This window comes from Crinia signifera, chromosome 1 (assembly GCF_055691185.1).
Source record: "Crinia signifera chromosome 1, ASM5569118v1, whole genome shotgun sequence".
Classification (NCBI taxonomy): domain Eukaryota; kingdom Metazoa; phylum Chordata; class Amphibia; order Anura; family Myobatrachidae; genus Crinia; species Crinia signifera.
The window spans coordinates 56,463,863-56,490,429 of record NC_139217.1 but is presented as its reverse complement, the minus strand read 5'-3'; the positions used below and the strand labels follow the sequence as shown (position 1 = coordinate 56,490,429).

The window sequence follows — 26,567 nt, the reverse complement described above, 5'->3', positions numbered from 1 at the left end:
CACTGGTCCCTTCCTAGTTACGGCAGGCAGGCCCCCCTACACTGGTCCCTTCCTAGTTACGGCAGGCAGGCCACCCTACACTGGTCCCTCCCTAGCTACAGCAGGCAGGCCCCCTACACTGGTCCCTTCCTAGTTACAGCAGGCAGGCCACCCTACACTGGTCCCTTCCTAGTTACAGCAGGCAGGCCACCCTACACTGGTCCCTTCCTAGCTACGGTAGGCAGAAAATAAATAAACACAGTTAAAGTTTTTCCCTAATTAGCAGTCATGAGCAAAACATTTATTTGCCAAACTATAATTGACATTATGCACAAATTAATATTCTAGTATTAAACACAGCTTTGAAGCTTGCTATGGTTGAGTTCCTGTTAATGGATATAATTGCGCTAATGGTGTCCAGTTACTGTAGGAAGGATGAATGGCAGATTGTGCTACACATAAGCAGCATGTGTCTCTGATAAAACAATATTACCCACTGTAGGTTACCTGTATGAGTCAGCCGACTGAAATGATCCTATTTATATACTGTACGTCCTAATTACTTACACATTTCTGCTGAGTAAAAACAAATAAAGTATTTGATTTATAATGCTCACTTGCCACCGGGGGGAGCTGTACCACCCCAAGACTAACATGTTTAGTATTTTAAAAATGGGTCCCAGAGTGGATGAGATTAAAATGTTTTTGGGAAATAAAAAAAACAACAACACATTCTCATGCTCCCCAAGATTTCCTGTGAAAATGTCCAGTTGGTAACTTTCTTAATAAGTGCTATGTCCCCATGGTCTTGGCTCATCTGATCCTCTTCCACATCAGCACCCTCAGAGCCCCAGTCCAGTAATTAGCACCAATAGTCCATGTCCGCTGCTGTCCACTGGCAGCGCCCCCTAAAGTATATGGTATTGTGGATGGCATGCTCCTCCATGGACCACATGAACCTCTTTGCCTATCCGCTTCATGCAACATCAGTCACATGCTCCGTCCAGCCTATCAGCGCCTAGAGTGCCCTTTTAAAGCAGGAACTGCTGACAGCGCATTGCCAGTACAACATCTCCTTCAGAGAATCACTACCCTGGCTCCTGCTTTATTAATTACTTCACATTTCCTGCAGTTTAATCCAGCAACTCAGCCCTAGTATGCTTCAAGCTATCCAACTCTGGTACCCCATTAAGGTGATAATGAACCTGGAAGCATTTCACACAGGCTACGGAATTGGTCATGTTACCTGTATATCGCTGCTGCCCAGAAATGAATAAAGAGGCACATTGGACTCAACATGTCCAATTTACAATCAGGCCTTATGTGGCGGTGATCCCACCTCCCTCACCAGGCGCCACCCCCAGGAGGGCTGCTTCCATAAATTTGCTGGGCTAGTTTTCCATCCCAATCCGCCACTCGTTATAGGCAGACATATTTAAGCATACCAGCACAGATGGCTGCCAGAGCTGAGAGTAATCAGCACTGGCAGAATATCCATCAGAAGTGTATGGTTCTGTAAATACAGCCTCTCACTCAGACCCTGGCATATGCTCAATCTGGATTTGGGTTCAGCATTCACATAGAAACATAGAATTTGACAGCAGATAAGAACCACTTGGCCCATCTAGTCTGTCCCTTTCAAACAGGTTACCTCAAACCATATTTGATCCATATGGATATCAATATGCCTATCCCGAACATGTTTAAATTGTACTGCTGTATTTGCCTCTACCACCTCTGATGGGAGGCTATTCCACTTATACACTACCCTTTCTGTGAAGTAATTCTTCCTCAAATTTCCCCTGAATCTTCCTCCCTCTAGTTTCAGTGCATGTCCTCGTGTTCTGTTGCTCCTCTTCCTGTGAAGAATGTCTCCCACCTGTACCTTGTTAAAACCCTTGATATATTTGACCATTTCTATCAAGTCCTTCTATCATGTCCCTTCTCTGCTCTAAACGATACATATTAAGATATTTTAGTCTTTCCTGCTACGTTTGGGGTTATGCAGGCCATGCACCATTTTAGTTGCCCTTCTTTATATCCTTCTGGAGATCCAGTATGGGCTCCAGAACTGAACTCAGTATTCTAGGTGAGGTCGTACCAATGACCTATACAGTGGCATTATTACTTCTTTCTTTCTACTGCCGATTCCTCTCCCAATGCAACCAAGCATCTGACTTGCCTTCTTCATTGCTTTGTTACATTGCGTACCTGCCTTTAAGTCCCCCGAAATAGTGAAAGCTAGATCCCTCTCTTCCTCAGTAGTTTCCATTATAGTGCCATTTATACTATATTTTAGTCTTTGGATTTTTGAGACCCAAGTGCATGATTTTAAATACAGTATTTTGGCATTAAACAATCTGGTACTTGTGTACTTTCACGGCTCCCACGATGTGCATCGTACAGAGAAAAATCGCATCGCATGCGATCGCATGAGATCGCATGCGATGTCATTTTTCACAGAAATTATGGACAGGAGTTGACATCATGTGAAATGCACCCCAAATGTCATTTTTCACACTGTACCACCCCCACTATCAACGCCAACCCAAAGCGTGGCGAGCGCAGCGAGCCCGCGAGGGGCGGCGGTACGCGTCCTCTGACCTTTTCATACCCCCACTATCCACGTCGGCGTGGAGTTGAGAATAGAAAGTGTGGCGAGCGCAGTGAGCCACCGAGCCCGAAGCGTGAAGGTATCCGCATCCGCTCGCCACGCTTCGGGCTCGGTGGCTCGCTGCGCTCGCTACACTTTCTATTCTCAACTCCACGCCGACGTGGATAGTGGGGGTATGAAAAGGCCGTAGGACCCGTACCGACGCCCCTCGCAGGCTCGCTGCGTTTGCCACGCTTCGGGTTGGCATTGATAGTGGGGGTGGTACAGTGTGAAAAATGACATTTGGGGTGCATTTTACATGATGTCAACTCATGTCCATTATTTCTGTGAAAAATGACATCGCATCACATGAGATCGCATGCGATTTTATCAAAAATGCATAAAAATACGGGAAAATCGCATTGCATGCCATCGCATACCACTACATATGGCATGCGATGGGAGCCGTGAAAGTACACAAGTACCAACAATCTTAACCTTTCCTCTAATCTACCTAGATTATCAATCATTTGTTTTACCCCTCCTGGTGTGCTTTTTGTGTCATCTGCAAAAAAGGCACATTTTACCCTCAATTCCATTGGCAATATCACCAATAAAGATATTAAAAAGCACTGGTCCAAGTACAGATCCCTAGGGTACCCCACTTGTAACCGTTCAATGTAACCTTGCACCTAATGATCACCGCTAACATGTTCCCCTATCATCTACAGTATATATATATATATATATATATATATATATATATATATATATATATATATATATATATATATATATATATATATATATATATATATATAGTGTCCGGGTGACTCCGAAACTGCCATCTGTTGGCAGCAAGTGAAACTACATCTACTAGCTTACAAAGCTTTTTCTTCGATCGGGCTTACTAGTTCATAATATCGATACACAGATTAAAATGCCAGCCTTGGACTCACCAGCCTGCGGATATCTCGTTCACTCTCCCGCTTTATCCGCGAGATCTCCTCGTGATGCGTTTGATAAGCTATCCGCAAATCCGCGGCTTTCATTTTATCCGCCTGCATGACATTGTTCAAGGCTTCCTCCGCTTGTTTTTTGCCAGCTTTCAGTTCCAGTATCTCCTGGTGTAGCTTAATGCGCTCGCTATCAAAAGATCTCCTGGCTTCTTCCTTAGCCTCGTTCAACAGAGCCGTTTTCACTTTGTCCGCCGCCCCATCCCGCAAGACGTTGACCGTCGATTGTAAACGCTGAATTTCAGAGTCTTTAATTTTCACTACGCGGGCGATATCGATCTCGTGCTGGCGTATCATCGCCTCACGCACAGACTGCAGCTCCTTCATCTTCTCCTCGTGCAACTTGGCCTTCAGTTCGGAAACATACACTGTGTGTCTATGCTGCTCCTGTTCTCGATCCTGCTTGACATCTTGTATCTTCTCTCGAAGCTTGCCCACCTAGCGGATTAAAACAGAACACACATAACCACTATGAACGCAATGCAAGGCTGAAGAACACTGCAAAACAACATAAAAGGCTAATATCAACAATGCTCATACACTTCCTCCTTACACAGTAGCCACCATTGCAGAGTTAGAAACATAGAAACATAGAATTTGACGGCAGATAAGAACCACTTGGCCCATCTAGTCTGCCCCTTTTTTTAAACATGTTACCTCAAACCATATTTGATCCTTATTTTTTTGTAAGGATATCAATATGCTTATCCCAAGCATGTTTAAATTGTACTACTGTTCCCTCTTTATTCTTGTGTGTCTTATATAGAGATGTGCGGTTTGGTTCTCTCCAGAAATCTGTGTCCACCCGAATTATATTATATGGATCCAATCCAAAACCCGGTCTGGATATCATACAGAAACCCATGCCGAACAGGGCCCCTTTTCAGATTTTAAAACAGACTTTCATGCTTTGGATCGCAAAAGAGAAGATTAACTGTTTTTATAATGTTTTATCAAGGATTACAAAATTATATATATATTTTTTTTTAAATCAATTTATTGATTTTTAGCCGAACCATAAATGGTATCTGAACCAAAATACTTGAGGGTGGTTTTGATAAAACACGATGATCAATTAGAACCAAACATGGGGTCCGCACATGCCCTCATTCACTAGAACAGTCACGCCAACCAGCCTTTCGCAGTGCGCCAGTTCCAGTGTGACTTGGCTTGCAGTTTTTTTTTTTCATCAGTTTGTGACTGCAGCACTATCGGCTGCCCGCTTATAGTATAGTCTGGTTTCATCCCATTTCCAAGAGGCTGCAGCCGCGGAGAATATAGGAGACGGGAGCTACCTAGCCGGCTCAGATTCTATTGATTCAGGGGTATTTAGGGGGTGGGCTTAATGCCCGCCCCCATCAGGTACCTCTGCTGGGTCAGGTAGTGTTTGCTCCCCCTTCCTCTCCCCTCTCTCTCTCTACGACACTTTCTCTTGTTCCTTTCTCTCCCTCCCTGACGACACTGTCTCTATCCCTCTCTGACACCAACACTCTCTCTCTCTGGCACTGTCTCTCCCTATACACCCTTTCCGTCTCTCTTTCCGGCCACACGCACTCTCTCTCCTGCTCCCCTGACTGGCATTGTGGCAACAGCAGCAGGTGGGCATATGGTGGTAATGGGTGGGCTTTAAAGATTTTGCTATGGGGCCCACAAATTCTAGCTACGCCCCTGTCAGTATGGAATAAAAGCACATATTGTATTTCTTAAAAAGACCGTGAAGGGCTGTCCTGTTACTTCTATGAGGTAATCCTACAAGCTGTGTTTAGGCTAGGTGTATGAGAGCCCATGGAGAGATAAGACACACTGGAACCGGTGACTGGTAACGGACTATGCTATGGATCCTGCAATGATGCACCAATTTCCCTTTAAGACCACTTGTTCTCAAAGCGCAAATTTGTATTAAAAAATTCATGCACACATCAATACGAGAACGATGCCTGTGGCCGTCAGCTGTCTGTCTCCTCGCTTCTGTCATTTACTAGAGGAAGGAAAAAGCCAGACACTATTCCCAAATAACCTAAAGGAAGATCTGCATGTCTCAGAACCTCACGTTTATCTCAGTGTCTTACTCAAATTTATTCCAGATACAGATTTGGGCATATAAATGTATTCGTGTCTTTATCCCGCTTACTCGGATTATTCACCACCAGGATAATAAAAAAATGTTCTAGAACACAGATTCTCAAACTCTGGGGTAGATGTATAAAGTGGAGATGAGCGGTTCAGATTCCACAGAATCCGAACCGATCCAAACATAGCCGGCCCGAGTGCCCGCGGGTCGCGCTCGCGAGTTTCCGGCTTTGTTCGGAAACCCGAGCGCGGCCAAACGCGGGAAGCTGGCATCAGATTCTCACGAGACGCAGAGTCTATAAAAGCTCGGCGTCCCGAGAATTCAGTGCCATTTTACAGTCACGCTTCCTGCTGCGTACAGCTCTGCTGTTCATGGCGGTGGCGGGCTTATGGGGCGTTGCACACTGGGGTGTTTTAAACTTTAACTAAGGGGTGTTGTGCAGACTGCAGAAGGGTTGCTGTGCAGTGCAGAGTCAGACAGAGGGGTGTTGTGCAGACTGCAGAGGGGTGCTGTGCAGTGTCAGACAGAGGGGTGTTGTGTGCAGTGCATGCAGAGTCAGACTGCAGAGGGGTTTGGCACTGGGGTGTTTAACTTAAACTTGAACTTGTCATCATCAATCACTCAGAGTCATTAGTGTGCAGAGGGGTGCTGTGCAGTGCAGACAGAGGGATGCTGTGCAGTGCAGTGTAGACAGAGGGATGTTGTGTGCAGTGCATACAGACTGCAGAGGGGTTTGGCACTGGGGTGTTTAACTTAAACTTGAACTTGTTGTCACTCAGTCATAAATTAGTGTGCAGACGCAGAGGGGTGTTGTACAGACTGCAGAGGGGTGCTGTGCAGTGAGGACAGAGGGGTGTTGTGAACTTGTGCAGTGCAGACTATACACCATATATACTGTCAGAAGAAGCAGTACAAGTTCAGTGTGTGATTATTCTGCATCCATGGTCCACACAGTGTTATCCAAGGGCCGTCCATAAAAAAAGAAATACAATATAAAAATAAATTTTGTTGCTCTTTATTTTTCTGCTGTATACTGCACCCCAATAGTATACACCACAAGTTGCGTGTGTGATTGTTCTGCGTCCAAGCATTACAAAAGCTGCGCAATTAAAAACAAATTACATTAAAAAAATCCTAATCAATTTTTCTCATCTTTAATTATTCATTCTTTGTGTGTAGTGCACCCATAGTATATACTGTCAGAGGGTGGGTGTGTGATTGTTCTGCGTCCAAGCTTCGCATTAAAAATAAATTAAATTCTAAAAATCAATTTTTCTCATCTTTCTTCATTCTTTGTGTAGTGCACCCATAGTATAACACGATCAAGCCAGATAGGGGTCTTATTGGGTGTTAAACTGATGCTTTTTGATGCCTAGTTTTTCAAACGGCCATCCTGTCTGCCGCTGCAGTGCCACGTGTTTGTGCCGCCCAATTGTGTGGCGGGTGGCTTAGCATATTTATCCAGCTACCTCTGTGCAACCTTTTGCCCTAAAAACAATATTGTGAGGTGTAAAGTGGTCAAAATTGTCTGGAAATTAATGTTATTGAGGTTAATATTACTTTAGGAACAAATACACGCAAAAATTACATGATTTGGGTGTTTTTTGACTATTTAAAAAAAAAATCCAAAGCTTTTCACCGCCACTCGACAAAGCCGAATCCAAAATTTTGGCCCCAGCACTCATCCCTATTATGAAGCAGTGATAAGGGAGGAGAAGTGATAAAGTGACTGGTACTGTATTACTGGCCAATCAGCTTCTAACTGTTCCTTTTTAAACCCAGCCTGTAATTAAACGGTCAGAACCTGATTGGCAGTGATAAAGTACCAGGCACTTTATCACTTCTCCTTCCTTATCACTGCTTCATACATCTACCACTATGTCCTCAGGACCCCCTGCAGTTCATGTTTTCCAGGTCACCTGAGGATATTTAAAATGTGACAGTTGATGACACACAGTGCACATGGAAAACGTGACCGGTGGGGTTGTGAGGACAGAGGTTTGAAAACGGAGTTGTAGAACGATTGTAAAGTGAGTACCTAGAAAAACTGCATCTCACCTTCTAGAATGTTCCGATAATTCATAGGGAACCTGACGGGATCCATTATCTAAAGTATTAGAGTAATTAAAAAAAAAAAACTACTTTTGATTTCAGCATCCCCAAAATACCCTGGACACAGTCACATATCCCTGGCCACCGTGGGGCTGTGTACTGTATGTTGCGGTTCCACCTATAACTTTAGAAGATTATTTCTATCCCAGCCAGGACATGGACTGAGCCTAACACAATACCTTATTTTTCTCCTGCTGATATTCTATTTGGATGTGAGTGAGTTTAGTTCGGAGCTCCTCGTTGGCGGTCTGGAACGCCTCCATTTCCACTTCGCACTTGTCTCCTTTGGCTTTATTTTTCTTTGACATGTTTCTTTCAAGTCGTCTTCACACCACATATACATCCAATTATCTCTAGTCCAACAGTTTTCTCTTTGGCATCGGAGTGGGGGGAAAAAAAAGGGACAGATCAACTCTTTTTTAATTTGCAAATCCTGTGCGTTATACTCCTAGCCATCCTCCTTTTCTCTGTTCACCTGCGGGGGAAGGAACAAAGATTTAATTTCACAAAATCACAGAAACACCAGTAACATTGCACAATGACCTAAGTACACAAAAAAACAGCCAACAAGGCACGGTCTCCTTGCTAACAAGTAGTCCGCCATCCTGCATTGCAAATTGGAAAGGTCTGTCGGTTAGATAACATTACTAGACATTAAATCGAGACAGAGCATAAAATAACCTAATTAAGATGATAGAAGAAGCGGTTATTATTGCGGTCTCTCCTCTTTTCACGGGGTAACAGAAGAGACCAATGCCGGCTTCTGAGATTTCTATTGACTTTGGGGCTAACAGTCCACACAGTCACTTTACTGCAGCATTCTTACTGTTAAACATTCACACAATAAAACATAAAAAAATAAAAATAAACCTGTTCTTTATTTTATGACGAGCTGTGTAATAAAACCTATGCAACACTGTGGCCCAAAGTCAAATAAATAGGCTTCTGTTGGGTAATTTCAGCTACAGATGATGTTACCCACCGGTTCCAGATGCAGTCTGGAACTAGGTACATATGGGAATGCTAAAAATTTGGTAAAAATTCTGAAAATCCCACTTTTTGCTATAGTACATCTTTATCCCTTTTATAGTATGGTAAAATGTAATCTTTTTTTTTCTTCTTCTTTTGTTCTCCGTACAAACCTGGTCAGGCAACATGGTGTACACACATATTAATTATGCAGCTGTTGTAAATGTATTACTTCACATACTATTAACGTATTTAATCTATTATGCTATTAACGTACTTAAGTTACAGATTCTGTCCCTTATTCTGGTTCACTCACAGATGAAAATTCCTTCTCAAATGGACAAAACCATGTGCACTGCAGGTGGGGCTACATCTAAATCTCTCTGCGCATGTTACATCTGCCCCACCTACAGTGTACATGGTTTTGTCCATTTGAGAAGGAATTTGCCTTTTCAAGTGAACAAGAATAAAGGCCTCCTTCCCTACCAAGGCCCACTAGTTCCCAGGAAGAGTATGGAAATTCCCTATAGGTTTCTCTTCACAACGCCCCTTGATAAGGATCCAATCGGACTCCTCCCAGCACTCCCCTCGGTTGCGGTGTCACCCTGCACATGTGCAGAGGAGCTTCCGGGTCCTAAACCTTGAAGTCTGGTGGTCGTAAAGGACAGATTTTATCAGGAGATCATAATCGCATTTGTAAGTACACTCAGGTAGGTATATACATGATAAGGGGCAGGATGTACGTTATCTGATCTCGGATGTAGTGCTTACAAGATCCCACCCAATGTGTCTCCTACAGTAACCTGTACAGACCTAAATACATGGGGGGGGGGGGGGGGAGATCCTGGTGCTTTTATCCTTAACACTAGTCTATAAAGGACATTGCAGAGGGATAAAACAAGAACCAATCAGCTTCTGTCACTTCACAGGATGTCTTTGAAAAATGACAGGAACTGGTACTTCATTTCTCTACAAGGGTTATATATTCCTCCTGCTCAATATTAAATTATCTAGGTACAGCAGCTCTTCTTGAGGAATAAGAATACTTTAATTTAATTTTCCATTAGTTTACATTTCTGCTGGAGAAAACAAAACAGAGGTTTAGACCAGAGAGGTGAGAGATCCACCCATACCTGGGCAATATTTGCCTCTGCTTGTTTAAGGATAGATGACGTCCATGGGAGACTGAGCAGGTATACACAGCCTGCCATGCATAACAGGCAGATTACTGAGGCACGCTACATAATAATGTGCCTTCCTAGACTTCTGAAAGGAACGTGTGTATATAAAACATGTCCAAACTACAAAAGACAGCGTTGGAGAAGGCACGTTTCCGCTTCAGCTTTCTGACGACAGCATTTGCAAACAAGGAAAACAATACACACGTTTATAAAATCAATATTTTTACTGGGAAAAGGAGGCATTTGGAAATGAATGAGTGTGTGCTAGAACTAAAGATTCCCGGCAGAGAAACAGCATTATAGGATGGAAGACTTAACGTAAACAGATTCACAACAATGGACCAAAATGACAGTAAAGGGACGTGACCGCAAGTGTTTCTGGTATTCAATTGCATTTTGATTTTACGGTTTCGTCCCACATTCATTTCCTTATGCGCTGCCTCCTGGGCAAGAAGACTAACCATTCCTCCATCAGACTCTGCAGTATTCCTCATACACACTGGGGGCCAGATGTACTAAGCTTGGAGAGTGATGAACCATCAGCCAATCCGCTCCTATCTGGCATGTCACATGCTGGGTTTGAAAATTGACAGGTAGGAGCTGATTGGCTGGTGGTTTATCACTCTCCATTTGCTCACTTTTCAATGACTTTGTACATCTCGCCCTGGGTGAGATAATGAACAATATCACTCATTTTTGGTCTACTGAGTGATAATATCGTTCATTACTATATATCGCCCAGTGTGTGCGCTCCATCCAAAATGAAAAACACCACTTTTCTACACTAGACATGTGGTTGGCAATTATATCATTCCTCATGAGGTCACCAGTCTAGACATCCTCCGTGCGCGTGTTAAATGTACGAGCGCAGCGAGGAGTGGGCCCGATTCCAATTTGTACGTAAACCCAATAGCTTCCACAGAACTTCCGATAACTGGTGCACTGCGCATGCCCCCATCTGCATGGGTCTGTGGACCGTGTCATTGGATGCAGACTTTCTGGACTCTGCAGAGAAGTTCCTATGGCCATTCTAAGTTAGCTTCATCATACACAGATGATGGAGGGCTGCAACCATTGTGGCCCATTGTGGCATAGTGATCCCATGCTGCGTGTTTGGACACAGCACTCGGCTCGCAGATCATGGAAGGAGTATTTTTCCTACAGGGTGGCCCCTAAGTGGAGAGCAGAAATCCTTTATAATAAAAGTCTTCTGCTCCCCAACTTGTTACCCCAGTGGCCACTAGATGGCGACAGATGGAGATCTCTCCAGGATGGTGCGCAAAGACTCCTGACCTGGTACTGCTTTTTTTCTTGCTGGTTTCTGCTGTTATACCGCCAAACATTTATCTGGACATATATTATTTCATCTCATGGCTCGCCGTACAGTATGTAAGTTCCTTAGCGTAAGTGGTGGCCGCAAAGATGAGGAAGTACCCAACCAACCAATCAGCTCCTGTCTGACATTTTTCAAACACTGGGCCAGATGCACTAAGCTTCAAAAGTGATAAAATGGAGAGTGATAAACAACGAACCAATCAGCTCCTACCTGTCATATCACAGACTGTGTTTGAAAAATGGTAGACAGGAGCTGATTGGCTGATTGTTTATCACTCTCCATTTTATCACTTTTGAAGCTTAGTGCCACCCTCCATCTGACACCTGGGAGACATGTCTGGCTAGATGCCACCCTGGCAGCCCGGCCTTGTGAAGAGGTAAATTAACCCTTACAGCTATTGGCAAATATTATCAGAGCCGCAGAATATCGCTCAGCTGCCTGAGATTTGATAGATAAAAATGCAGCAATAGAAAATCAGCTGCACAATATAACACAGACCACTACGTGCCCAGACCCCTGGGGTAAATTTACTAACTGATGTTGTATTTAAAAAAAAAAATATCGCACAATTACTAACATTTAATAAAAAGATCTACTAATAGTTGTAAATGTGCGATTTAGCATCGATTTGGTTTGATAAAAAGGGCCAGATGCACTAAGCTTCAAAAGTGATAAAATGGAGAGTGATAAACAACCAACCAATCAGCTCCTTCCTAATATTTTTCAAACACAGTCTGTGACAGAAGTTAGGAGCCAATTGGTTGGTGATCACTCTCCATTTTATCACTTTTGAAGCTTAGTGGATCTGGCCCCAAATCATTTACGAATCGACCTTTAGTAAATTTAATCCCCGGTGCTCAAAAAACATGGCAGAAACGTTAGAACACCGCTGTAGAGACAATACTCAAATAATTATATACAGGAATAAGCAAAACAAAACCCACACAGGCATATCCTATTGTACAACAACGGAGAACAGCAAACGGTTTAAATGTTTCTCACAATCCACAGGAACAACAGCAAACACAGATATCACTGCTTATGCTCAGTGATATCACTTCAGAGAAAGGCCGATGTTAGAAGCAGTTACTTATATGTTAAGTACAAGAAGTATACAGCTTCCACTTCCCCAGCACGGAGGACGGAATATAAAATGACATATCTACCGCAGGCGATTTTCACTTTGTTCACACTTCCTATGCAGCTCACCACAGTGTTTCCTGCTCATCTGTCTTCAGTTCCATGCAGATGATCTGTGCAAGTCTCAGCAGTGTGTATACCACCCCTGGTCATTCTCCTTATCAGCAATTGTGACCCCACCTCTGCTCACTAATGTCAGGCAATGGAAACACATGGACGTTTATTTACTAACAGTGCAAAGTGCAAGGGAGTCCTGTTAAGCTGCATACACATTAAAATAGCAATATGCATGATAACGAACAGTCAAAAGGACATACTTGTGGTTTTGGTCTAGAGCAGGGCTGGCCAAACCGGTCCTCAAGATCTACCACCGGTCTACGTTTTCCAAATCACCTAGATGGTGCACAGCTGCAGTCATTACTAACTGTCACATGACCCAAATCACCTAGCTGGTGCTCAGCTGTAGTCATTACTAACTGTCACATGACCCAAATCACCTAGCTGGTGCACAGCTGTAGTCATTACTAACTGTCACATTTTCAAACTTGCTGCATTCCTACTATAGACCCACAGGTGGCCTGAAAAACATAAACTGTTGGTAGATCTTGAGGACAGGTTTGGCCACCCCTGGTCTAGTGTATACGCACTATACTGTTAAGGTGCGTACACACGGGGGAGATATATTGCTAGCAATATATTGCTTGCAATATATTGCTGAGCAATATATTGCTCAGTGTCTCTTTTTCAACAAGCGACCAGAGATGGTCGCTGTTGAAAACGAACCTCTGCCAGGGGAGCCGCAGAGGTAATTAGCTGGTCGCAGGAGCAAGCTCCTGCGACCAGCGATTACAATGGGGCAGAAAACGGGAGCGCGCACCCCGAGATTTATCTCCGGGGCACACTCCCAATCACTGGCAATATGGTCGCCTGCGACCATATTCCCAGCGATTATAGCACCTATCTCCCCCGTGTGTACACAGCATTAGTAATGCGTCCTCTAGTTAGCGATGTTGCCTGTAGATGCAGCTTAATCTGAGGATATAGTCGACGGCTATACTCCTGAATGTGGCCACTGACAAAATCTTTTGTGAAATCTCTCAGTGTGTATGCACTATATCATTTGTCCAGGCGTTCAAGGGAAATGGCTGATGATATTGCATGGTTTGCAATGTTGTCTAATTTTGCATCCGGCTTCACCCACAGCATCCAATCACATGTGTAATGCCCCATAACACACGGGGTGACTGCAGCTCCCTGCTGAGCGAGGTGTTTAGGCACGGATAGCCCAGCACACATCACTGCACACAGTGCGATGCACCCACGATGCGTGCTGAGCAGTGTTTTGCCTATGCTTATAGGCAAAACACTGCGCTCTAAGCAGGATAAACAGTGCATGCATTGTCTATCCCTGCTGGCGATGCACAGCACCTCGCATCGTCATCACTATAGGGTGTATACAAGGAGCAATCCATGCTTCTAGCTAGAGCCCTTTTACACCAAAAATCCCGGATCCGTTCCGGCATTTGGAACACAGATCCAAGCCAGGTCAGATACGGGATTTGCACCGTTTATACTGCTACGCCTACCCACATTGTAGAAGGAGGCGGCGCTTGTAGAGGACATCATCTCCAAGCAATGGGTCCGCGATCACCCCGTCGGGACCGCCACGCTGGGGGTAAGCGCAGCACCAAGGTAAGCTGTCCACGATGTGAATGGATGCCGCACACAGGCATCCATTCACTTCCTCCCTGCCTCGACAGAAGCGGAGGCTGTGTGTGCACCCCGTCCAACCTGCGGACGCTGCGGTCCGGAGGTTGGGCTTCCCCCATTGATGTAAACGGGAGCTGGGTCTGATGACCCGGCGTACCCGTTTACACTGCCCACTACCCAGGTCCTAGCCGTGTTCAACCCAGGTCAGGACCTGGGTAGAAGTCCTGTGTAAACGGACACGGGTTGACCCATTTACACTGCCAATGGCCCGGGTTTTTGCAGCGATGTAAAAGGGGTAATAGGAATAGGGCTTTAATTGACCCATGTGTAGGCCCCTTTCATTATTTTGCATACAGTACAGTAGTATCGCTACAACCTGATTGGTTGGTACGGCTTACAGCATGTCCGCTCCTTTATAGTATTTTATTTAGTCCTTAAAATGGACAGATGTAGTTTGAACGGTAAAAAAATTTTTTGCAGCCATTATTTAGAGAAATAACATACCAATAAGCCGCTCCTAACTGACATTGTACAGGCTGTGTTTGACAAATGACAGAGGTCGCTACTTTGGGGGGGGGGGGGGGCATATTCTATGTTCCCCATTATTTCTGATTTTTGGAATAAGGGGATCGGACTATTCAATCCCAGCCATTTTCGCAAGGGGAGCAGACGGGATTCACATCTGCAGATCTGGCTTTTTGAAAAGCCAAATCTGTATTTGCGGAAACGGCTGGTAAATCTTCGAATTAGCAGCCGTTTACGCAGAAAAAGATGTGGATTTTCAGAAAGGGAACATTTGATACCACCCTTTTTAGCTCTCTTCACACGGGGCCCAATTCATATGCGTTCCCAAAGTGGCTATTGTAAGCAATGTGTAGTTACTGCGCATACATCTGCACCATAGGCCGCACGTTCAGCGGGTGACTTGCGATGGTGGTCGCACTGAGGACCGAGTCATAGAACGAGTGACCGGATGAGTTTGGGGATGGTAAAAAGGAGTGGTCAGACGTGTCATGGCTGCTAAGATGGCATTTTCTGGGCATGTATGCATTAACAGTTCTCATGTGCTCCTGAGGAGCCCTCTGCACTCTGTGTGAGCAGCTTAGCCTGCGCATCTACAGAGCCAATCAGAATGTGACCGGCCGATATATAGCGGCCAGTGTGTAAGAACCTTTAGAGTTATTTTGTTTCTGTGCAGGGTAAATATTGGTTGCTTTATTTTTACACAGCAATTTAGATTTCAGAGTGAACACACCTCTCCAAATCTATCAACCTGCACATGTTACATCTGCCCCACCTCCAGTGCAGCATGGTTTTGTCCATTTGAGTAAGATTTTGCGATCAGGTCTGAATCAGGCCCCTAGTAAATAAAGCTGAGTATACCGGGCAAACATACGGCTTTTAAAAGACAAGTGTGGCAACTGGAGACAAACTTTTATGATCCCCCAGATAAGGACGACTGCTGTGTCGCAATGGTGATAACTGCCAGCGTGACCGAAGTTTATGTGCAAAGAGAATATATGTAATATTGAAGACCGTGTGCTCAACACAAAATCTGCCACAAGCTCAGCTCTATAGAGAAACCGCATAGCCCCTGAGGGAACCAAGGGCTGTACTCCGCTTATAGGGCACAATTACGGGAGGGAAGGAATTTGGGGGACTACAAACGGATGTAGAGGTAGACTGTGTTCCGGTGGACCCCAAAAGTTTTACATGCACAAGGTCAACATAGGAAAAAGACTGACATACGCAAAAGGTTGACATGAGATTTTATTTTATTTTTTTTACTTTATTTTGTTGTTAATTTCTACATCCATGCACGTGAGTATACCGCTTGACTTGGCAAGTTTAAACCACATACCGTCCCCAATCATATTCCACTTTTTTGGTAAAGTATGAAAAACATCAAACAAACAATTAAAGAAAAATAAATTGTGCAAAAAACGCAGGTCGACCTTTTGATGCGTCGACCAATAGTGATCGACCTAACCGCAGTCCGGGTCACACAAAAAAAACCACTCTAGTGTTGAAAAATGTATATTCATCACTTCCAAAACAAATTGCAAATACTTAAATGATAGCTCAGTATTTTCAGCATGCCTGTAACCACCCTCCCAGCACGCCCTCACGCTTCATGGTCACTTGTGCTGATACAGTCTGTGCAGAGGGCCTGATTTAGGTCTGTAATTAAAGTAAGCAGCTGGGAGAAACCATGCTGCGTTGCAGGTGGGGCAGATGTAACATTTGCAGAGAGTTAGTGGCAGCCAATTTATTGGAGCCATTTTTCATTAGCTGCAGGAAGAGCGCCGGGACCACAGGCAAGTAGATCTGCAGGTCCCGTAGACCCGGCAGCGTCAAGCGGATGGGTGAAGCATATTTTGACGTTACGCTACTGCCACCATGTATGGGTTTTAAGGTCCACAGTGTCTAGTTCAACACATCAAGAAAGGCCGACATACATTAGGTCAAAAGTTTGACACAAGCAAAAGGTTTTTCACCCGCGCATCGTAAGTCAAAAAAGTATGTGCACAGTCCTTTTTGTACTAGATCGCATTGCATCTAGTTAAAATTGCATGCTGTTATAGTGTATCGCATGGGATTTGAACTAGATGCAATGCGATCTAGTACATATCTCACCGTTCAGGAGACGCTTTCAGCCAATCAGGGCTGAGCTACAGTATGAGTCTCCATAAAGATGCATAGAGCCAACCACACTAACAGCTTCTATAGCGCTGTGACAGCGCTATAGTAGCTGTTAGCAGGGATGGAGGAAGCCGGCTCACCCCGCTGTCAGTGCGGGGTGAGCCTGCAGTGGAGGAGGGAGTGATCGCTGGATCCTGGTGCTGTAAGTACAGTATATTGGTGTAAAATTAATGTGTGTGTGTGTGTGTGTATAATAAACTTGTACTTTTCTCTGTGTGTTTTTTTAAACATTTTTTTTTATAGGTGGACTACAAGTCCCAGCGGGCCCATTCATTCCCCGTATGCTGGGAGTCGCCAAGTCCCAGCATGCGGGGGAGGCCTGCTGGGACTTGTAGTTCACCTGTATAAAGCAATGCTTTGTATGGATGATTTAAACCCATCAGGCCTGCATCCACAGCCCATGGATGCCGGTGACAGCCCCGGGTGAATGACCTTATGTAAAAAGTGTCCCCCGGCTGTGGCATGACACAGTGGGCTGTTGGAGCCCGTGCCGGTTCCAAAATATGGGGGACCCCCAGTTTTTTTTATCCCCCGTATTTTTCGAACCAGGACCACTCCAAGAGTCCGGGGTGGTTTCAGAAATACGGGGGACCCTGCACTTTGTACCCCGTATTATTGGAACCAAGTCTGGCTCAATGAGCCCGGGGCTGGTTATGCTCAGTAGGGGGGACCCCACGCCATTTTTTCCCCAAGTTTTTAACACATAATCGCACATTTCTTAAAATTCGCACATTTTCATGACTAAAAATCTCCCTTTTTTGCCCCGGAATTCGCATCTCATTAAATATGCAAATTAGCAGAAAAGAATGTGATTTTATAAAGTGCGATAATGTGCGATTTCGGAAAGTGACTAAAAATCGCATCCCATTAAATGTCACCCCTAGTGTTGAGTTCAGAATGGCATATGGAGCCATATGGGGATGTATAGCCATATAGTAAGGTCAAAGGTATGTGGAGGCATGTGGGGAGATAGATTTCTATATATACATTTGAGAATGACTGACGCAAAATAACTCCTCCCACTTCAACAATAATACAATAAATTATACTCCATCCACCCCTGCCCTACTACTGTGACCAGCCACAGGTCCCGCGTGTGCCAGGACACCAGTAATGGTATAATTGCTGTACATCCAGCAATACTCTGTCCCTACCTTACGCTGAATGCCCTAGTTTAAGTGGCTTTTTACTGAGCACAAACCTTTTCCTGGAACGAGTGCTTTTATTATGAATAATTCATCATCCCCCCTACCACAGGCATAATTAAGAATTCAAAAGACAAGCTGGGCAATAAAGCCAGACATTATTTATGCAGGTAGCTGCTTCGCAGATCTGCGGCCATTCCAATCAATCTGTGCATTTACTGAGGAAACGAGATCATTGCTGACTCAAACACCAGGAGACATTCTCCTACCTACATCTAAAGCGGGTTTATTATAGACTTTCAGAACTTGTCAGGCGAATGTCAAGAAGCATACTGTAATGTGCAATCCAAACATCCATACTGCCAACAACGGGCTGTAACTCCATTAATCACAGCAACGGCAGCCATTTTGTGTAGGTGAATTGGGAAAATGGTTCCAGTAAATAAAAAATATTATTATTATTGAATGTATTCTGCTATCATACATATATAATTGTGGTGAGGGTTTGGATTCTTTTTAAATAATGTAAATGTATATTTCCAAGAGCCACCTGGAGTGGTGGAGTAAATACGAGCCAGCATTCTTTAAATATTCTGTTTTATTTTGCAGGATCAAAGCATTTTCAAACTGGTAATTAGCCGATAGTCAGCATTTAAATAAAGAAGCCAAGATGGGCCACGGCGTCCCAGATGAATCAGTCGTTAATGTGCAGAAAGGGTGCTGTGCAGGAAATCGCTCATTGGAGTATTCCCACCGGGCCAAACATCTGAGGAGCCAATTCAGAGGTGGAGAGCCACTGTGTCCTTGTGCGCATTGGCTGTGCAATTTGCAAAAGCTGCTGCTGCATCCAAAAGAAGCAGCATTGGATCAACAGACATCGGATGAACCCTCAGGTTACTCAGGATGGCCAGCTAAATCACGCCGACAGGGCCAAAGACAGTGGGCCATTTTGCTTTGGCATGCTCAAAGAAGGGTGCTGACATGTCCCGATTTTCTGGCTCCCCGCAACCAAATGCCAGATGCATGTCCATCATGGGGTAATGGAAATGAGTGAAATCACAGGACCTGATCGGCACACGCACAAGTCATCATTGGAGTTTTACGGAAAGCCATCGGGATTGAAGAGGATTTGTTCTTTCAAACACAGTAGATCTCAAACTGTGCCCTCAGTACAGCTCATGTTTCCCTCCAATGAAAGATGAATGGGGGGGGGGGGGGGGATGATTACAGATGCTAAGAGGAGGGACAACAATTATTTAAACACGGGGAGGGGGGGGTAGAAAAAAAGTGTACAGAGAATGCAAATATAAAGTATAGGGATGTGCTGCATGATAATAACCAGTGTGTGAGGTTTTAAAACTAAGCTACAATTTGTCATCCGTGATATCAGGTTGGGAATTCTCTCTAGTCTAAACCATGTACAGACTTCTATAAAATAAATGTTAGATTGCCATTATTGTATCCTGGAGGAATATCTAGAATTAGGTCAGTCTACATTCCAAAGCAGTTTGAATCGCAAAACCTGAGAAGACGTATGAGCAAGACATCCCTGGTCCACCGGGATCTTCATCTACTTTACCTAGGGCATTTGTCAGAACAAGTCTTATCTTTAGGATGTAATCTCTCCTCTGGAAAGGGCTAGATTGGTACGGTTCACCATATGAGTCGGTGACTTCATAATAATGATACATGCAGCCCTGTCGGCGTTACAGCAGTCACGAATTTGGGTCAGGCAAGGTTTGTTACTTGGTAATATTGATGCAGATGTAACGAATATGAATGGGAACTTCCAAATTGTATCTGCAATTAGCCTTGCTAATGGTGGCCTGGCCGCCACCCATTCGCAACGTGTGTTCACCCGCACTGGCTGCGAATTGATGTTATAAATAAACATCCATTCGCATCCTGAGGGGGAACACGCTCATCATTCGATGGTGGAACGTGCATGTACGTGAGCATTCTGATGGAAGTGGGCAGGCAGCTGACATCCGGTGAGGTCAGCTTCCCGCCCCTGGTGCCCACATCATCGGGTGATTACCATGGGAACGCCCATCAAATGCTGGGCGTTCCCATGGGCGAGTACCCCTGCTAAATATATTAATGCATCCAAATACATTAAACAAAATAAATAAAACCTAACCATTCCAAGGCAGATTTTATCATGAAAACCTTTGGTTAAAGGCCGTTTTAGAAAAAAACTATTTAGTGCCAATACAAGAACTACTAAAGTATTTTTGGTGGCAAGGTTTTTACTGTTTGATAGATAGATCATCCCCTAAGGGGGGTATTTAATGTGGGATTCCGACTGTCGGAACATCTTGGCGGTTGGAATCCTTGGCCAGCTCGCCTGCAACTCAACAGGCGGAATTCAATGTTCCGCCTGTCAAGCGGCAAAGAGTGGGCCAGTCTGCGAAAACAGCAGTGGATTTTCAAGAAAATGGTCATGAATTCAACAATCCGGGGCAGTTTTAAAGTCAGATCTGTTTTATCAAAATCCACCTCCAATGTGGTCGGAACTTCAGCAATGAATAGGCAGCGGGCGCTTTTTCCGCCGTCAGAAATAGTCCATGACATTGAATTCCGCCTTAAATCTTTCAAAACTACAAGCACCCGAAGGATATGAAAAATGTGTTGGTACGCTTACCAACAATGCTTTGTTATTCCTGAAAAGTGATTAAAACAAAAAGCTACTGTACAGTGTCATAAAAATAGATAAATGATCGCTTATTCTCCAATGATCGATAGGTGGGTACCCCTTAGAAAAGTTAGTAAATAATTGGATTATAGAAAGATTTCTTGTATTAGCATCACATAACTAATCTTGTAATCAGTCATTCAGCATATTCAAATGGAGAAAAGTAATAAGTCACTGCTGTTTGGTATCATCGTGTGCGCCACACTGAACATGGACCATAGAAAACAAAAAGGAGAGTTGTCTGGGAAGATCAGAAAGAAAACATCTTAAAAAAGGTAAATGGAAGCAAGAACATCTTAAAGCAGCTTGGTGTACCGGTGACTACAGTTGCAAATATTATTAAAAAACTTTTAGAAGTCCATGATATTGTAGCCAACCATCCTGGATACAGCCACAATGGGAAAATGCACCACAAATTCAAAAGAACAGTGTATATGGAAGAAAAAGAGCTTAAAAAAACGACCACAGTAGTAGCATCTTAACTTAAAGGTCAAGGTATATGTCCATGTCTGATCTGGTCATGCGATGCTTTGAGTGATAGTGCGCCCATTGAAGACCCAGAAGTACTCAACCTTTGAATAATAATAATGGATCGCTGATCCGTGCAAGTCTTTTTCACAAACCAATCACCTTCAAATCATTTTCCCTGTCTGCGCAAGTGTACATAACTCAGGCACACCCACAAAATGGCCATTTGCCACTAGAAAGGTTGGCTTCCTGTCGGTCAAATAGAGGCAGAGTCATGAATGATTTCTTCACTATTTTGTCGCTGTTTGGTGTTGTGCTTGTGTATTGCAACCAGTCATTGGATAATTGGTGATCAGGTCTGATTAGCTCCCTTTGGCAAGTCACAGAAGCTAAATTAAGCTATAACAAAAAAAAAAAAAAACAATACTAATTGTGAAACATGAAGGAGGGATGGTTAGGTTTCGAATCTGCACAGGGCACAACAAATCTCATAACTTATCAAAGCATTTTGGAGTGAAACATAGAACCAACCATTGTCAGAAAACTCTCAGGTCAGAGGTCACAGGTCCTCCAACAGGATAAAGACCCAAAGCAACAGCTAAAAGCACTCAAAATAGATATTACTAAAACCTAGGCTGTAGTTAGGGAAGCCAATCCCGGGGCATTTTTTTAAATCCCAGGATAGAAAAATGCTCAATCCCAGGATTCCCGGGATTGTCTTCCCTAATAAACCCCCCAAAAAAGCACACACCCTGGCTGCCCCGCATATTTACTTACATATGCGGGTGCGGCCTAACCTGGAAGGATGCCGATCGAGGGACAGATGCACCAGCACTTCGCGACCACTTGTAATAGGAATTGACCTGATAAAGGACACCAAGACCAATTAAGCTTACTGCGGTGGTGCCAAGCAATCAAGCTCAGACTGTATTGCTTTTGTCAGCATATGTCCACTGCAGCCTTCAATTGGGGTGAGATACCTGCTCATGTTTGGTGATCAGGGTTTACCGGCATTAGAAGTTTTCCATTTGCATCTGATGCTCATTATATGTTTTAAGAATTTTTTCGTTCATCACGTTTTTATGTTATTTTAAATAAATTGATGTTTGTTCAAATATATCGGTGTGTTTGAACATCTTTTATGGTCCTTGAGCCAAAACCTGTGCAATTTTTTCATTTAATACCGAAATCCCAGCAATCTCGGGATTGGCCAACCTAGCTGTAGTGTTGGGAAACACTGATCTTGAGGTAAGTTTTGTCCCCAGCCAGAACCAGCAGGTGAGAGTCCCCACCCTACCTTATTACCAACTTGCAGGTGGTGCAGTCACAAAAATACATACCTAGTGTTCTCGGAGACTACGTTCAGGAACACGGATATGTGGATGGAGCTATCAAAAGATTTGATAGATATTATATAGAACAAGAGGTGCCTTTGAAAAAAAAAAAAAAAAAACACAACTTATTAACTCTTACGGGGAAATACATTTTGTCCCAGGACAGGTTCAGGAAAACGTTCCTGTTTAGGTCATAGTTAATGAGAGGTTCAAAAACAGCATTCCTGCTGAAAACTAGCACTACACATAAGGGGTGATCCAATTGTATTTGAGCACCTGATCATCCACCTAGTGATGGGACACCAGGAGACCTCAGGAGGCTGTGAGAAGAAATGTCACCCCACCATGGGGCATTATACAGAGCAACAACTGAATTGTTTACTACACCCCCAGTGGGGAACAATTTAATTCGTATCCTACAGCTGCTCCTGTCTCCGCTCTTGGCATATAATGCCTTGTCCTTCTCAATCTCTACAGCACCTTTGCATGGCAACTGTCATCAAAGCTGGGGGCTCCGGTCCTGCCACCCAGGGCCGCCAATAGAGGGGTGCTGTGGGTACAGCTTTCCCGGGCCTCGGCCTCTGGAAAGGGCCCGGGAAGCTAATTTTGCCCACTGCAACCCCCCGGACTGCCTCTGCTGCGCTACACAAAGCAGGTCCCGGAGCGCAGGCTTATTCAACCCAGTGTGCCGGTGGCCAATTAAAATGCTGCACCGGCATTTGAGCCAATCAGAGAATGTGCACCGGCAGCCAATCTGAGCGGCTGCTGGTACACGAGCTCTGATTGGCTCACCATCCTGAGTTGAAGAAGCCTTCCCTCTGGGATCTCCGGCTGCAGCTCAGCGGAAGAGGAGATTGGGGAGCAGGAGACGGGTTACAGTCAAGTCAAGTGAGGAAGGTGGGCGGGGGGGGGCACTGGGGCCCAGACTAGAAATGAGTCCCAGGCCCCAAAATTCCTAATGGCAGCCCTGCTGCCACCCCTAAATCCGGCTCCGCATCTGGCGCAGACAGCTTCCAGATTATACTGTGTATGATTTATCTTGAAGTATGACATACAGGAAAGAGTTCTCTGCCTTTAAAAAAACGTTGTGTTCTTATTGTTAGGTTTGCGACTCAGTGAGCTGGGAGGTCTTTCTGGGAGACAAAAAGGAATATGTATTGTTCCATTTCAGGTCTCCAGTGACACTCAGCAGAACAAGACAGCATGTCATCCGCGGGGCTTTGCCGTGCTAAATGGGATAGCGCTGGCAATGTACATGATTACTTAATAATACAATCTGTGGTTAATTCCCCTCACAAAATCCCTCCCCCACCCCACAAAAAACCTATACAAATCTTAACCCACTGAGTGCCAAAAGAAATGTGTCAAAATAGGTTCGAAAATTGCCAAGCAAAATGTTTTTTTTTTTTTTAAATTAACCCTTTGTGTGCCGACGTTGCGGTGAGCGATCCGCAAAATATCCGTTAAAACTGCCAGCTCACTCACAGCGACTGTTCTTTTTTTGGGTGCAATATTGAACTATACTTTGATGAATTGACTTATTGGCTGTATTTGTATTTACTTACACTAAAAGAACAGTCGCTGTGAGCGAGGCTGCCATTTTTTTGAAGATCGCTGACAGCAACGTTGCCACTTAAAGGGTTAAGATTAAAACTGGAATATTTGAAACTGTAAATAAATGTAAAAAAAATACTACAGTAAGAGGAAGAGGAACATTTTCAGTTTGTTTTGTTAAATGAACTATATTGAAATAAGTTTACAAAAGTTTAAAACGGAGGGAGAGGGGGCCGGAAGCCAGAAGGGAGGAGGAGGAATGGTAACATTGTCATACATTTTGTTCTTTTTTTTTCTCTCATTCATGCAGCAGGAGCCACTGGAGTTAATACACTGGGGTTACTAGATTCAGTTCGTTCAATCCCCTCCAAATCAGTTTTCACCACGGGTTGTCCGGTCTCTAAGGACAGAGAATGGGAAGAGGTACAGTAGTTGCCCTTGGAGACAGAGCCCACTCCCTTTGGAGTGGGGCTCTTGTTGTAGCGGTAAAACAACAGGTACTCAATTTGCCTGAGGGTCCCATACCGGCGCCACACGAATATGACCTGTTCGCAAAGGATGGACAGCACGGATGGTGTAATGGTTCCCATTACTGCCTCACAGCACTGTGGTCATGGGTTTGATTCCCACCATGGCCCTAACTGTGCCGAGTTTGTATATTCTTCCTGTGGAGCCATTTATCCTTTTCTTCCTACGGCCATGGAAAAAAATGGGAAACTCCTCCGCCTGTAGATGCGTCTGTTTCCAGGTTGTCAAAGTAAACAACTTTACCTGTTCCAGGGGCTTCTTCGCTCAAGGACCCCTCGGACAGAAAGCTCGAAGCTACCCTCAAGACCATCTATACGGCAGCGGGGACGCTGCTGCGCCCAGCCATAGACGAAGCCGGACAGATCCGTTCGGCTCATCCTGAACCTCAAGCCCCTGAATCTTCTTGTTTTCTATCACCCATTCAAGATTGAGTACATCCATTTGGTGATAGCGTCTCTAGAGCCAGGGGAGTGGACATCAGGGATGTGTACCTCCATGTTCCCATCTAGAAACCTCATCAGGCTTTTCGACGCTTTGCCATCATTATAAATTCCGGGCCCTGCCGTTTGGATTATCTTCAGCTCCCAATGTATTCACCAAGGTCCTGTCTGTAATGATTGCCTCGCTTCGACAGCAAGGAGTCACTAGCGTTCCCTACTTGGACGACCTGTTCATCAAGGCGCCGTCTCCTTCAGTCCTACAAATGGTTGCCCGGTTAACGGCAGAGACACTCTCTCTTCGCATGGATGGATTCTGAATTTCAGGAAATCCTCCCTCACTCCATTCCAGAGGATCCTCTGGGATTGAACGAACTGAATCTAGTAACCCCAGTGTATTAACTCCAGTGGCTCCTGCTGATTCAGAGAAAAGGATTTATCGGTAAGTACCAAAATCTTCTTTTTTTCTTTAAATAAAGGGTGTGGATGGAAAAGTCTACAGTGGCCATATCAACAGGCTTAGGTCGACACAAGAACTATGTCAACAGAGCCGGAAGGTCAACACAAGCCATGTAAGAGGACGTGGGACACTGACGCGGTGTCCATGTCGACTTACGATGAAATTCGGGACAAAAACCCTTGAAAAACCCATGTTGACCTTTTGACTGTTGACCTTCCCATTGCCGACCTATGCCATGTGTCGACATAAGCCCTATCAACCTTTAGTAGTCGACCTTCACAGTGTCAACCCTATGACAACGAGACGCAGCTATGATTCCATGTGGATGGGATTAAAACCGGCATCGCAACTTACAGACAGAAGGCTGGCACTGGAATTCCATTATGGTTGGAGGTAATTCCATCACCGGAATTCCTACTACCGGCATGCAGCATGCGGGGTGGGTCAGGCTGCAGGGGAGGGAGAGGTGAGGGTTGGGCTTAGGCTGCAAGGTAGGAAGGTTAGGGGGAGAGAAGGGAAGTATACAGATGGAGACGCTCTCTTCAGATGGGTACCTGGCTTGACTATCCCCATGCGCCAGGTCCACCGTCCGTCAGGAATGGGGCACATGCGCGCCCCATTCTGTCCGCCAGATACTGCGATATAGCGAGCTGTCTGAGTGCGGCTCCATCTGTACTTACCAGACTCCTGTCGGGATTCCCTCCATCGAGACGCCGACATCTGTATCCTGACCGCCGGCATCCATCTGTATACACCCTACAGCATAATGCCAGTCAGTCTGAGCAAGTAGCCAACGTGTTCGTTTTGGTTTTACAAGCACTGCCCGTATGAGATGTGTGGTGACATTCTCCATCAGCAGGGAGAACAAGCTTTAGTGCAGAGCGATAATATGCAGAGAGAAAGTACAGATCGGCTCCTAACTGCCACAATACAGTAATATATTTGTGTGTATTTCATCCGTTTGTACAACATAAATGCAAGATACCCCAAGTTACATCATTGGAATATAAAAATATTCTGAAATACAGACTACTCAGTTATGCAACATTCTTCTGGTCCCGAGCATTTTGGATAAGGGATACGTAGACCCAGTGATAAATAGACCCTGTGCGCATGCGGACAGCATCTATTCATGG

At 44.6% G+C, this 26,567-nt stretch overlaps 1 protein-coding gene across 6 annotated transcripts in view; it reads right to left on the bottom strand.

The window, feature by feature from the left end:
- JAKMIP1 (janus kinase and microtubule interacting protein 1) overlaps positions 1 to 26,567 on the bottom strand; it is a 320,143-nt gene that overhangs the window by 95,839 nt on the left and 197,737 nt on the right. For 4 of the 6 annotated variants that reach the window (XM_083155504.1, XM_083155462.1, XM_083155496.1 and 1 more), the window contains exons 2-3: positions 7,951 to 8,246; positions 3,532 to 4,026 (exon numbers count right to left, since the gene is read on the bottom strand). In XM_083155504.1, coding sequence (XP_083011630.1) covers positions 3,532 to 4,026; positions 7,951 to 8,079 — 624 coding nt within the window. In that variant the 5' untranslated portion in view covers positions 8,080 to 8,246. Of the gene's footprint in view, positions 1 to 3,531; positions 4,027 to 7,950; positions 8,247 to 12,466; positions 12,593 to 12,714; positions 12,740 to 26,567 lie in introns of those variants that run through there. The other 2 variants (XM_083155488.1, XM_083155479.1) reach the window with 2 other exon arrangements.